The 15,134-nt window shown below is 42.9% G+C and overlaps 1 protein-coding gene across 1 annotated transcript; it reads right to left on the reverse strand.

Moving 5' to 3' along the window:
• Nucleotides 1–8,913: 8,913 nt before the first annotated feature.
• On the reverse strand, nucleotides 8,914–14,610 carry LOC131250794 (triacylglycerol lipase SDP1-like). Its single transcript, XM_058251111.1, has 3 exons — nucleotides 12,227–14,610; nucleotides 10,438–10,581; nucleotides 8,914–10,340 (listed from the first exon to the last, which is right to left on the reverse strand). Exons 1-3 carry the CDS (start codon nucleotides 13,649–13,651, stop codon nucleotides 9,300–9,302), a joined length of 2,610 nt encoding a protein of 869 aa, XP_058107094.1. The 5' UTR covers nucleotides 13,652–14,610; the 3' UTR covers nucleotides 8,914–9,299.
• Between the last annotated feature and the right edge of the window lie 524 nt (nucleotides 14,611–15,134).

Below are 15,134 nucleotides of genomic sequence, written 5' to 3' on the forward strand. Positions count from 1 at the left end.
CTGATACGTGGCATTGTGCAGGAGTAAATGCGTTGTCAAGGGAGTTCTATAAATACTCTGATCCCCTTTCAATTCATTTATTTGTTTTGAGAAGCCCAAGCTTTGCCGAACTATGTCCAGCCTCACCTCGGTCGAACGGTTTTCACTCCTTGGTGCCTGTTCTTCATCACCAAGGAATATGAAGAGTATAAAATGAACCAAACCTTCTTCTTTCTTGTTTCCTCTTCTTTTCTTCTTTTTTCGATGTCTTCGGGAGGACTCTAGGGCAACTACGATCTGTGACCTTATTAACAGATTGGATGGAAAATAAACATTATGGTGGGCTCTACGAACTTTTTAATGGTGAAAATCATTATCCACGCTGCTATATGTGGTGTGGTCTAGTTGATCTTTAGATATGATTTTTTTTTTTTGAATAATGCTCTAAAATGATCTCGGTAGCCGACCTACACTCCCTCAGGTCAAAGTTCTCAAGGACTTCATCTCCTCCGAGCTAGGGAAATTCCTAGCCGACCTCCCAAGGGGGAGGTCACCTTATAGTCCCCTTTTTTTCTTGTGGCCTTCGTCTGCCTCTTTACCCCTTGGTGAGAGAGGTCTTGGGTCGTCTTCGGGTCACCTCAGGTAGTTAAATTCAAATGTCTGGCGAGCCATCTTCGGCTGCTACATCTTATGGTAGTTGGTCGAAATTTTTGAGCTCACAGTGAATGAGCCCCTCTGCTTGTATCAAACCAAGAGCAGCTTGAGCTCGCATGGTTGGTAGTATTTTTCTTCCTGGTTGAGCAATGGTTAGGCTATTATTACTAACAACCCTTTCGTAAAAAAGGGCTGGAAAGATAAGCGGTTTTTTGAGTCGAGGGAGTGGGAGGCTTCATTGGCGGAGGAGGCCTTTAGGACCCTTGTTATTCGTCAATTCTCACTCAAATTAAAGACATGGGTCGACGAGGTGAACAAAAGGATCGATGTTGCTAGGGCCAATCTTGAGGCGAAGGCCTCAGAGTTTTTGGCAGCCATAGAGGCCCAGGTGGCTCTCTGTGTTAAGGTCGAGGCCCTTCAAGATGCCCTGAGGGTGTCCTCGAAAGCACACAAGGTCGATGCCTCCCGAATGGCAGCAGAATGGCACGAAAAGGCCAAGTTAGTGGCTAGAGTCACTAAGCTGAAGCCATGGGCTGCCGAGATGGGGGCCCAATGCAGAGGTCATGGCTACCGAGGCAAAAGCAAGGTTAATGGAGGCAGAGGCTAGGGCAAATGATGCAGAGGCCGGCATGCTAGCACAGGAGGCGGCTGCGGTGGAGGCTTACAAGGTCTCTTAGGTCCACAAAGCTGAGCTGGAGGAGGTCTTCAACGCTGACCTCTAAAACTACCGAGAGGAGATCCATAGTCAGTTCTTTGAGCTTGACCTGTCATGGCTAGACAATGAGGCGGGCCATTTGAGATGAGATCATTAGTGAGGTCGTCTTCAAGCCAGTTTCTAACAAAGAAGGCATTTTTGAGGTTATCCCTGGGTAGGATGGACCCCCGCCCTCGTAGGCTGGCTACTCTAGGCCTTAGCTTTGTAGCTTCTGTAACATTTTTTTTTTTTACATATCTTTTGTAGCCAAAGTTCTTCAATGAATGAATGAAATTATGTTTACTTTAAATATTGTCTAAACCTTGCATTTATCTCTATTAATGTTATATTCTTACATTTATTTGTGTGTATACTTGTCCCCCCTCCCACTTCTGAGCTTAACTTGTTCAGGCTCGAAATTGAGATGGTGAAAGATAGTAGAGGTTGGACCCTTTAGGAGTCTCCTTGGGAATATTTAATCCCAAACACTTAGGTCGATATCGAATGTTCACCTCTGGGTTGTGCCCCTTAGGTTCGTTACCTTATCAGGGTAACGAGCCCAACTTGAAGGTGCCTTTCTCAGCCTCTCCCTCTCCTTGAATTCCTAGCCTCTAAGTTCTTCACAGTTGGAAGGGCACCTCCTTAGGTTTTGCCCTTTCCTAGGCTCTTTAAGCACTGCGCTTGTCACTTATGGACGGTAGATCGTCGGTATAGGAAAAACATGTTTTTTGATTCATAAAAGATTTTTACAAGTAATTAACACCTGAGGTGTTTTGTCGACCTAGCACGCCTGAGGTGCTTGTAGAGTTCGATCTGATCAGTATCTACTGATAGTAGATTTCAAGTGATCTGCGTTCTAAGGATGAGGTAGGGCTCGTACCTCTAAATTCCCCAGTCGGTATGTCCCTGGTCGAGCTATACTGGTGACTTTGTAGGGTCATTCCCAACTTGGTCCTTGGGCTCCCGAGCTGGGCTCCTTCGTGCTCAGAGAGACCTCTCGAAGCACTAGGTCTCCCACCCTGAATCTTCGCTGCTTCACCCTTGAGTTGTAGTATCGAGTAGCTCTCTACTAGTAGGCGACGACGCTTACCTATACATTGTCTCTGAGTTCCTCGAGCATGCCGAGACTCAGTAGGGCATCCTGATTTCCACTGGGACCACTGCCTCTGCATCGAAGGCTAGTGAAAAGGATGTTTCATCAGTAGTCGTTCGGGCAGTGGTCTGATATACCCCTAAGACATGTGGTGGCTCCTTAGCCCAAGCTCCCTTGAATTTCTTGAGCTTAGTCTTAAAGTGGTCTTAATGATTTTGTTGACCGCCTCTATCTAGTCATTAGCTTGTGGGTGCCGAGGTGAGGCAAAGGCATTGTGAATGCCAAGCTTCTCACACAATCCTTGGAACCTGGCATTGTCGAACTGCATACCATTGTTGGTTAATCAAACCTTCCCTTCCCTTCTACACCGACGCATGTAGTCTTCCACTGGAGAAGAGGTCAGAGAATTTCAATGCAAAAAAACTAGTACTGTGTAAGTACCGTAAGTCTGGCACTGCTTGCACACATCCGGAACTCATACACACATCCAAGTTAGATAGGTCTTCTAGATGAAGAGAACATGACACTTGTGTAGAACATCCATACTATGCAAATGGTAGGCCGCATTGTGAATCTCATCTGGCAAAAAATAAATAAAAATCAAGGGTACACTCATCAGGTGGGCCACACCATTAGAATCAATCCTGCAACCAACAAGCTAACTAAACAAACAGGGGCACCTAGGGGTGCAACTTGGACACGCTGCGTTGGGTTGTGGCCTTGTGGGTCAACCTTAGCCTGGCCCAACCTCATGAGGACCCAATCCAAATTCCATCCCAAGGTATCCAACCTGAACCCAGTCCAAATTCTTCTATACTCGACCCAACCTGACCCAAATACATGTGATTATTTCCAACCCAACCAGTATTTGCTCCATCCAATTTCTAGTGGGTTGATGTTTTTAAACCCAAACTCGAGTTGGGTTAATCGGGTTCAAGTTGACCCGAACCGAAGTTGCAGTCCTGGGCACATCCGGAACTGATACACACATCCAAGTTAGATAGGTCTTCTAGATGAAGAGAACATGACACTTGTGTAGAACATCCATACTATGCAAATGGTAGGCCGCATTGTGAATCTCATCTGGCAAAAAATAAATAAAAATCAAGGGTACACTCATCAGGTGGGCCACACCATTAGAATCAATCCTGCAACCAACAAGCTAACTAAACAAACAGGGGCACCTAGGGGTGCAACTTGGACGCGCTGCGTTGGGTTGTGGCCTTGTGGGTCAACCTTTGCCTGGCCCAACCTCATGAGGACCCAATCCAAATTCCATCCCGAGGTATCCAACCTGAACCCAGTCCAAATTCTTCTATACTCGACCCAACCTGACCCAAATACATGTGATTATTTCCAACCCAACCAGTATTTGCTCAATCCAATTTCTAGTGGGTTGCTGTTTTTAAACCTGAACTTGAGTTGGGTTAATCGGGTTCAAGTTGACCCGAACCGAAGTTGCAGTCCTGGACGTGCCCCAACTAATGAGTGGATCAGCCAGATTTTTTGAGATGAGTGATCTTTACAATAGCGCCTAATGTTGGCCTGGCACAGATATCCTATACACGTGGCATGTCAGACAATGACAAAACTAATGACAAACAAAGCTGTAAGGAAAACCTTTCAAATTCAAAGAAGAACATTCACTTCAAGATACACTTAATAAAAATTAGGTTCATATGGAAGTAAGAATGATACAACTGCAACAGAGAAGAAACATTTATTGCATGGTAAGAATGCATTTGCTTGTAAAAATCTACCACCAAAACAAATTAACCAAGATCTGCAGTTTTCCTAAATAGAGAAATCAGAAGCAGTAACCTTACAGTGTCAATGTAAACATCGCAGCTGTCCCTCTTTACAAAATGCGAGCGGCGAGCAATGTTGAGTATGAGAAGTAACCTCAGCTATCTGTATGAACTGTATCAGTATGAAATTATATATCATATTTCCATCGATGGGCTGTCCTTACTACTACATTCTTGTACAAGCCAGCCCTTATTCTTTCAACCCACATCCAAAATACTCACATTTTCAATATTCAGCATGGTCGGTACTATCATCATCTAAAACAGATTGGTCAGTATTACAATGGGAAGTTGGTTCATCAAAGCAATTCAAGACCACTCCATCGTCATCATCACAACCGGACTGTGAGAAGAACCATGGTAGTGGTTGGTATTGGGACTCCTGGCGAGAGTCAAATCTTCCTTCTTCACCACATTGAAGACAATCCTGTTATGAATCCTTTCAGGCTGCAGCAGGTCTCCTTCTGAAACCAAATCGATGAGGTCATGGGAATCCTACTACCAAAGTCCCTCGATTTGAAATCGAGATTCTCTTAATTTTATTTTATTATTTTTTTTTTTTAGGGTTAGCTTGTTAGTACACACCCATGTCAGTACACACTCCATATTAGCCACCCACCACTGGGGATCGATACCAAAACCTCGAGTGTTGAAACGAGGTATCTTCACTTAATCTGCCAGTTGAGGTATGGATCTGGGTGTGATTTGCAATTCGATCGGGGTTTGCTGTTACCCTCGAACTGTTATAATAAGGATCCTTGTCGACTGTTTGAATTGTGATAGAGTTGGAGGAAGGTGGCATACCATCCATTGCATCTGCATTTGCATGTTGTAGGCCATCTTTCCTTGTCAAGAGGAGGGAAGCAGTCATCTCTCTCTAAAACTTCAGCCATTTTTGGTTTGGTAGAATTCCATATCTAGACATTTAAAAAAAATGGGAGTGGAGAATCACACATCCGGCTCTCCTGTGGTCTGTTTGGATTGAGAGAAACAACTGGACTTTCAGAAATGAAACCGCAGGCTGCGGTCTGTTTGAATCAAGAGAAACTGGAGTTCCAGAAATGAGAAGCATTCGGTTCAGGGAGTTTTTAGACGGGTCCATTTGTATATTTTGTAGTGGCCTTCCATGTCACCAGTGGTGTTATGGGGTTTTGTTTTTTTGGGCAGCCTTGAGCCTTGGTTACAGTTAGGTGGATGGGTTTGTACAGTTTTCATCTTTTTCTTTCCTTTTCCTTCTGTGTTTTTCTGTTTTTAGCATTTGGCCTCGATCAAATTTCCTTCATGTCTCAAAAAAAAAAGTAGATAAATAAATAAATAATGGGATCATTATTTTTTCTCATCATAGTTGAAGAGCAGATACCAATTTTTATAGGCATCATTTGTTTTACATGCGGAAAACTAAGAGTCAGATCCAATGGCTAGTTTTCGCTATTTAAACTGCAAGAATATAATCTCAGATCTGAAGACCAGTACAATGTTTTTTTTTTTTTTTCTTTTGGCTACCTCATATTTCTGCCTAGGAATCAAATCACTTGAAGCTAAATTATCTTGAAAACCACAATTCTGGAAGGGAATGAAGATGAGCACGTGAAATCTTTGATTTTGTTTGTAAATCAAACAACAAAAATTATCACCTTAATGAAATTCTTGATTTTCTTTGCAAACCAAATAATAATAATAATAATTTTATATATATATAACAATGATAGAATTCCTTTTTGTGTTTTCCTGCAGATTCTGTCTAAAGAAACACAAGAGTAAGCATTTACCAGGTGTACAAGGTATCCGGCATGGTAGACTAGTGCAATAGCCTTCCATCAGATGAACTCGACCAATTAGAGGATTCTCAACAAAACATCGACTTGGTCCACTCAGCTGGTCCACAATTTTAGAAACAGGTGGGATCCTTTGAAAACTAAGGCCAAGTCCTATTCAGCTGTACATCTGTTCTGCAAACAGTGTGTGAGATTCACCAAATTATTGGACTGAAATGATTCACGGGCCAAGACATCAAAATAGTGCCACCCACATGATAATAGATTGGAACTTGTATGTAGGTGCTTGGTTGGCACTTTGCATTGAACCATGGGGGACGAAAACAAAACATTAGGACTTATCTAGTCAGCGAGCCAACTCAGCACAACTAGCATTGACTCGAGCTGAGTCACAGACTTCGTGAAAAGTTAGAAGTAAAAAAGGCAGTGTGACTCAAACCCACAACCTTATCTAACAGGAACATCATCTCTAGGCAAGACTTTCGATTTTTGTGGCTATTTTAACCTTAGATAACTATTTTTAATATTAATTATAACAGCAAAAAGGGTTAATTTACTTAATAGGGTCAAGTCGAGTAGAGACTCAGTCAGAGTTTTCGAATTTTTGACCCAAGCATATGACAAGTTGCCGCCCTTTGCACCTGCATCTGGTATCAATCATGTTATCTGGACCCAACTCCGAGCTCCAGGAGAGTGACTCGGCTTGAGTTACCATGGGTTGCATTGGGCCGGCAGAGTTAATGAGCCAACTCAAGGAGTCTTATCGACTTGGGACCAAGCCAAACCCATGAATGAATTTCCTAGTGAGTAGGCTCTAAATCTTGCTGGGTCAAGTTGACTAAGCTGAGTTCTGAGTCAAGTCATTGAATTTTAAAACTAGAGTAAAGATGCTCTACAAGACTGCCTAAATGGCTAGGTGGTGGCCCATTACTAACATCCACGGATCTAATTCAGTCATGTATAAAATCACAAATGCTATCCAAAGAGGAGATTCCACAATTTCTGCCATTGGCAATAAAGTGACCACTACTACCATCAGCAACAAAACGAAGAACAGTTTCAGGCATAGTTCAAAAACTCGAAAACTCAACTTGACTGGATGTCTAGCCAGGTCGGGTCAACTCAAAGACTCTAATGTTTAATCAACTCAACCTGATATTTTAATAATTGAATTTGTATGATTTTAATGTATTTAGAACTATGGAATTAATAAACCAGCTGAGTTACGAGTCAACTTATCGATTTTTAGAACTACGGTATCAGGAAACCGTGATAGATTAAGGAGCAATCAACAATCATAATAAGCAACAGGAATTGCATGGTACCTTCAAGTTCCTGAGCAAGAGAATATGAGAAGGGTCCAGGTACCGTCCATCATCACAACCCTCTTGCAAGGACCAAATTCTTCCATTTCCATGATGCTGAAATTATATGGCTCAAAATTTCAGATAATAACAGTAATGTGAACCTCTGAACTAGGAACTGGTTGGGAATATTGCTGCAATGAAAGAAAAGGAAATGCATGAAACATCATCCTCCAAGGAATTCCGATTCCCAGACTCATCAGTCAGAGCAAAATTTTCTTACGTGTCTCAAAACATTGATTTTAGTGCAGACAGGAAATGTCCCTGAAATCATCCAATTGAAAGAGATCACAAACTATCAATAAGGTGGGGCGTAAAAGTATACACGTAATGATGAGCAGGTCACTAAAAATTCCTCTCATCTACTGATGTTTGTTCCTGGTTTTTTAGAGAAACCAATCAAGTGAAAGTATGGAAGATCAACTGCTAACAATCAGATGCTATTTGTCGGCTTTAGGATCGATCATGTTTCAACTTCTGATTTCTATTTAGCGATAGTTAAGGGTGGGCTGAATTAATTTTCTGCCTGAAACATGAAAATGATAGTCTGCTGGACACAGGATCCACCTTCCGTGCCTTTCCAAACCCAGAGTCCTCTGAATGCTGATTATAATGGAGAAGAGGTTGGGGGGGCATACTTCAAAATGCAACCTACTGTTGCTATTTTCCTACTAAGAGTCTAAGACACATGCCTGAATGTCTAAATTTCAATGCAATAAAACTAGTACAGTGCAAGTACTGTAAGTCCCCAGTCTGGTACTGCATGTGCACACGGCACACCCAACACTGACACACACATCCAAGTTACATAGATCTTCTAGATGAAGAGAAATGATCAACTAAATGCGACAACATGACAACTCATCATGCTGGCCCATCATTCCCGAGAACATACCATTTGTGTAGAACATCCTAACTATGCAAATGGTAGGCTGCATCGTGAAGCTCGCCTGGCAAAAAAATCAACCCGGTACACTCATCAGGTGAGCCACACCATTCGAATCAATATGCAAGCGACGATCTGACTAACAAACAGGTGCGCCTAGGGATGCAACTTGGGCGGGTTGGGTGGGGTTGAGGGTCAACCCGAGCCTAGCCCAACCTCAAGAGGACCCAACCCAAATTCCAGTCCGAGGCACCCAACCCAAACCCACTCCAAATTCTTCTATACTCAACCCAACCTACCCCAAATACATGTGATTATTCCCGATCCGACCAATGTTTACTCAACCCAAACCCAACCCAATTTCTGACTGGGTTGATGTTTTCCAACACAAACCTGACCTAAGGACCTTGACAACCTGACCCAAACTCAGGTTGGATTAATCGGGTTCAAGTTGACCAAAACCAAGTTGCAGTACTATGTGTGCCCCAACTAATGAGTGGATCACAGATATTTTGAGATGAATGATCTTCATGATAGCACCTATTGTTTGCATGGCACAGATGTCCTACACAAGTGGCATGTTGGACAATGACAAAACTAATGACAAACAAAACTGTAAGCAAATCCTTTCAAATTCAAAGAAGAACGCTCACTTCGAGATACACTTCTAAAAATTAGGTTCATATGGAAGTAAAAATGATACAATTACAACAGAGAAGAAGCATTCATTGCAAGGTAAGAATGCTTTTGATTGTAAAAATCTACCACCAAAACAAATTAATCAAGATCTGCAGCTTTCCTAAATAGAGAAATCGGAAACAGTAACTTTACAGTGGCAATGGAAGCATCACAGCTGTCCCTCTTTACACCATCTGAGCGGTGGGCAATGTTGAGAATGAGAAGTAACCTCAGTTATCCGTATGAACCGTATCAGTATGAAATTATATATCATATTTCTGTCAATGGGCTGTCCTTACTACTACATTCTTGTACAAGCTGGCCCTTATTCTTTCAACCCACATCCAAAATACTGAGATTTTCAATATTCAGCTATCCATGACAGCACGGCCAGTACTATCGTCATCTAAAACAGTTTGATCAGCATTATTACAATGGGAAGTCAGTTCACCAAAGCAATTCGAGACCACTCCATCATCATCACCACAATCAGAGGCCAAACTGGCATTATAGCTTTCCATTTCCTTATTTTGGATGGACTCAGCAACCGGACTGTGAGGAGAACCATGGTAGTGATCCGCATCGGGACTCCTGGCAAGTGTCAGATCTTCCTTCTTCACCACATTGAAGACAATCCCATTATGAATCCTTTCGGGCTGCAGCAGGTCTCCTTCTGAAACCAAAATGGATGCAGTTGTGGGAATCCTACTACCAACGTCCCTTGATTCCAAATCAGGAATCTCTGAAGTTCGATCAGGATTTACTGTTACCCTCGAACTGTTATAATAAGGATCCTTGTCGACTATTTGAATTGTGATAGAGTTGGAGGAAGTTGGCATACCATCCATCTCATCTGCATTTGCATGTTGCATGCCATCTTCCCTTGTCCATGGCCTGTTCATCTCCATGTCTACATCCAAACTCTGGACAAAGTTAATGAACTTGGTTGCCGAAGTTGTCCTCATTAATGGCCCACCAGATCTAGTCCAAGAATTGAGGTCCGCACTCTCCGATTCACTATCGCTTCCATCATGTGCATTGCGGAAGACACGGAATGTACGGCCGGACGGCCCACTCATGTGACCACTCCCTTGATGAAATGAAGCAGCAACATCTGCGAGGTCTTCGAGTGACCCAGCTGAGTTCTCTCGTGCGATGCAGTTCCACGAAGGGATCCTTCTCGAGGCACTGAACCTAATGGGGGGAGCTAGCCCATGCGAAGCAGCGGCCCGCTCAGCACTCCTCTTTAGCCTGCGCATGTGGTTGAGAAGGGCAACACACTCATCCAATGCAAGTTCGATACCACAGTTGGCCTTTATAGCAGAAAGCTTCTCCCAAGTGCATCTCCTTCCCTGATTCGCAGCCTTCTGAAGCTCCACGTAAGACGGGTTCTGTATAATTTTCGAATACTGATAAAAGAAAATAAACAAGAGAAAAGGATGTCAATAAATCTAAAAGTACTGCAAATTGAAATTTATAGATTATTTGTTATGATAAAAGCGAAACCTGAGCAAGTGTAGCAGGCATAACGACTGTGACATCGCCCTCCCAATCTTGAGCAAACAGCTTGGCAATTCCACCCATCGGAAAGCCGAGTTCTAATACCTGATTGCATCTATGTTTGACCTCCATCTCCACGAGATGAGCAAGCTGCACAATCGAAATTCACCAACCATGAAGCAAGAGCCAAAAGCCCAACATCCTTTTAACTAGGATGGATAGATATAGGATCCCAACTCCCAAGGCCTGTTTGGAATGATGGAATCCAAAAGTAGATTCGGAATGGAAAATGTGAATCATTGATAAGGAAATCTGTGGAAACGAATCCTAAAAAAATTGTTTGTTTTAGTTTCCATGATTTCCTGTGAAACATGGAATTGTCAATAATCAAAAAGTGAAATATTTCTCTGGAGATCAGGATTATCATTTTTTTTTTTTTTGAAGGAAAAGGAAAACACCCTTTTGAGAGGAAAACCATGAAAGGGAAAACAGTTTTTGACATGTTAGTTTATTGTAGCAATCGACTGAATTTGTCATTAGATTCCACCAATCCACGTCTTTGAATCCTTTTTCAACATGTTACATTATTGTCACAATCCACAGCTGCTTTTTGGATTCACCAATCCAAACAGGCCCTTGAAGGAAAACACATGGCTAATATGAAATGCATTAATCATTGGATTTCCAGATGCAAAATGAAAGACCAAGAACATATATTTCATAGATTCGAGTAGTGATTAGGGGGAGGTTTTCTAATCCCACATGCATGTATAGCCCAAAAACCAATTCATGCCTCCACATGTGAAACACTGCAGGTGTGTGAATCCAATCTGCACAACACGCAGGCCACAACATGTAGCAAACCTGGAGGGAAAATGTATATTTCGTTCAGGAAGTAGGGCACACGTGTGAGTTGAATGCGGGCTGTCAGCCAAATTTCCGTGCGTTTATTCTTTACACTGTAGCAAACCTGATGAGTAGTGCGGCTTGATTCTTCGGCCAGGGCACTACACACTACGTCCAACAAATGGATAGCTTGGATCTCGCACATACATGACCAGGCTTGGAAGCTTAGCTACACCCACATTAGAAAACCTCTATATAACAGTGCTTCAGATATAAAGAAAAGAACCAAGTAGCACTCGATTCTAATAGAAACATAGAAGACTGGGTTCCAAGATCTCCCATCATTCATTGGCAGCAATCCTTTCAAGCATTCAAAATAGGTTTCCAGATCACTTCCACAAAAGTAGGCGGGATAAATGGTGTGCCGTAAAGGCCGTTATGTAAAGGTAATGGTGGCAACCGTTACGCGTTACAGGGTCACGGCCGTAATAGCCGTTATGGAAAAAAAATGGCTCGTAATTGCTGAAAACGGCATATTACGTCCCCTATGAAGGCCATAACAGCCCTGCAATTGTTTGTTATGGGGCAAATACAGGTTTTCCATACTTTTTAATCAACATTACGAGGAAAATACAGGTTTTTCAGGGTTTTTTTTCAATAATTTAAATAATAATAATAATAAAAGTGACCATAACGGCCGTTACGGGGGCCATAACAGCCGTTACGACCCATATTGTAAAGGTAACGGTGGTGGCTGTTACGGCCACCGTTACCGTTACAGAACACCTTGGGCAGGAATCCAATTTCAAACAGCATACCCCCCACTAATAACATGACTTTGAAGATGAACACAATCATAGAAGTAACCACACTATAAGATAATACCGTAAATGTCTGAATATTTAAGTGCACTGAAAGAAAATAAAAAATAAAAAATAAAAAATCATACCTTGGCTGCAAAGTTGCCACCATAAGCTCTCACAAGCTCCTTCAGCCGCAACAACGGTGCAATGTGAGGATTCGCCTGACTAACAATGAAATGATTCACATTGAACAGCTCCTTCAGTTGCATCATCGGCAAATCACTCTCCAAACTACCATCCCTCCATCTCCGTGCTGAAGGACCCGTACCCAGCCCCTCCTCAGGGCCCACCAGGAATGGGGCATGGAACGGAACGATCTCCCCACTTCGGTCCTTCGCCATCAGCTCCTGTGCCTCAAAAAGGCCTGGGAATGCACAAGAAGCTGTCACCGCACTCCATATAACGACATGGGGTGATGTCAGATAGTTAAGGCACCTTGGAGGTTCATGCTTCCTCGGTGAACAGACAGTGATCCCGAGGACGCGGCCTGTCATATCGTAAGCCTCCTGGAATGTCAGATTGCTCGTGAGATTCCTCAGCAGCCTCTGCAGCTGCCTGATCTCGTGCACAGCCCCCTGCGTCATAATCCTCTTGACGACGGTAAAAATCCCCCCCATCTGATCGAAGAACTGCAATGAATGCCAGTTATCCTCGAAGAAGCTCTCGAGCTCGGGCCATGATCGTGTGGCCACAACCGAGCACATGATGGACCCGACGCTGGACCCGGCAATGATCCTAGGCAAGAGCTTGTTCTCCACCAATGTCTTCACGACGCCAACATGGAAAGCTCCCAACGACGCCCCACCACTCAAGAGAAGCGCGGTCCTACCAAAGGCATGGCGCGTCTCGTGCATGAATGCGAGCTTCTCTTCCAACATTAATTCCTCTGAATCCGAATCACAGACCATCCTCAACTGCGTTGAGACCTCGTCAATGTACTCTTTTATGAGTTTGGGCACTTGAAGCCGCCCCTTGTGGAGCTGAGGATTGCACATATTTCCCAAATTCCGCACAAGATCCGCCCGCATACAGAAAATGATGTCCCGCAGAGAGCCCTCCTGCCGCCGGTGTCGAAGCTCTTGGACCTTGCTCCTCACCAGCTCCTCGTCATAAAGGTCTGATTCATTCATCTTGGGCGTCTCTTTATCTAGCATTTTGGCTGCATGGGACCACTCCTCGTATGTCAAAGCGCTCCTCATCATGTTCCGCCAGAATTTCCGGCGGTAGGCCGACTCAGCACGTGATCGGACATTCGTGTATCGCTTCAAGAGGAATGCGATGAGGGTGACCATTGCAAGGATGCCTTGCGGGTTCCGGGGATGGAACCAGGAGATTACTGGGATCACAGAGTCTTTGAACCGGCAGAGCAAAACCCACAGGTAATTGAGGATTTGATGCCTGAAATGCGCCATCGAGTTGCAGAACAGAACGCGAAACGCAATTGTCCGCCCCACAATTGTAGAGGGGCCAATTGGGAATGGATAGACGCTTGCTTCGTTGCTGATATCCATTTAGAGAGGTTGAAAAACGGTTCTCGCCCAAAAGGGAAAAAGAACAGATTTTGAGGCTCTTCCTGCAAAAAGCAATTTGCAAAATCCCCAATTGAAGACAAGACACGACCAAAATCAAGAAATGGGTTTCTATCTAGATCCAAATTCACCTAATCTCGCAAGGATTCAAGGAAAACAGGAAATCGAATTCTGCAGAAAACCCACTTACAGGACTTGCCCCAAACAAAAATTTCCAACAATTCGCGGCCTGTATTCAAAGAAAGAAATGGGTTTTCATCAGAATCGGAAATCCTCAAAATTCAACAGAAAAGGGATAAATTTTCTCCACAAATCATAATCTCCCACGCCACATAGTCAAATGGGTTTCGTATCGATCAAATCGATAAAATAAGGTATTAAAAAAATCAGGATTTTACGGCCAAACGCCAACTCCAGAATATCTCCAAATCAAAATACACAAAAGCTTACGCCCCAAATACAAAAAAGAAGAAAAAGGGTCTTCAAATCTGGAGTTTTTGGAAACAGGATTTCGCACTTAGTCCCAAAGAAAGGTCTTCAAATCTGGTTCTTTATTTTTTATTTTTTTTTTAAAAAGGTTTTGCCCCCAAAATCCTGGAAAGTGTCTTCAAATCTGGTGATGGAAAAAACAGGTTTTTGCCCAAATCCCGGAAATGGGTTTTCAAATCTGATTATGAAAAAACAGGTTTTCTCTCCAAATTCCTCAAAAGAGTCTTCAAATCAGATCAATTTGAAGAACAGAAAGCGAATTTTCTCCACATTCCCAAAAGGGGGGGTTTTCTGATTTGAAGATGAAAAACGGCTTTTTGTACCAAATCGTGAAAAGGGTGTTGAATTTAAACCCTAAAAAAGCAAAAATCTTTCAACAATCAGAGAGGGAGGAGAAATAATTTCTGAATAAAGAGAGAAGAAAAAAACGCAAACTTCGGAAGCGACTCCGAGAAATATGATGGAGGGGAATTTAAATACCCAAAGAGGTTCCTTTGTTTGCCAAGGTTTGGTAGAGACATACACGCGACCACTACACGCAACCACACGTGCCAACTCTTCATCTCCATTTAAAATCTGACCGTTGAATAGGGTGGCCTACACCATTAAGATCATCAATATAGAATAAAAATAGTTATATCCTATCAATGTAAAGTAAAAAATTGTACTTCGAATTTTGACCGTTGATCACCATCATTTGTCACGATTCATGAGAACTTGAATTTTTAACGGTTAATAGTTTTCAAAAACGTTAAACCCGGTTGTACAAGGTTGGCCCACTTGATACGTACCGCTTGATGGGTAAGAAAGACGGATTTTTGGGGCCACTCACTCAAGTGTCCAACACGCTAGCCATGTTGCCACGTGTCTTCAAAAGACTGCGTGTAGAACTTAGAAAACCACTGCGAGAAATAGAGATGAGCGATACTTTGATACTCCGTCAGATTGCGATGGATGATACTCAGGTATTTAGAAA

The sequence above is a fragment of the Magnolia sinica genome, chromosome 7 (genome assembly GCF_029962835.1).
Source record: "Magnolia sinica isolate HGM2019 chromosome 7, MsV1, whole genome shotgun sequence".
Taxonomy (NCBI): domain Eukaryota; kingdom Viridiplantae; phylum Streptophyta; class Magnoliopsida; order Magnoliales; family Magnoliaceae; genus Magnolia; species Magnolia sinica.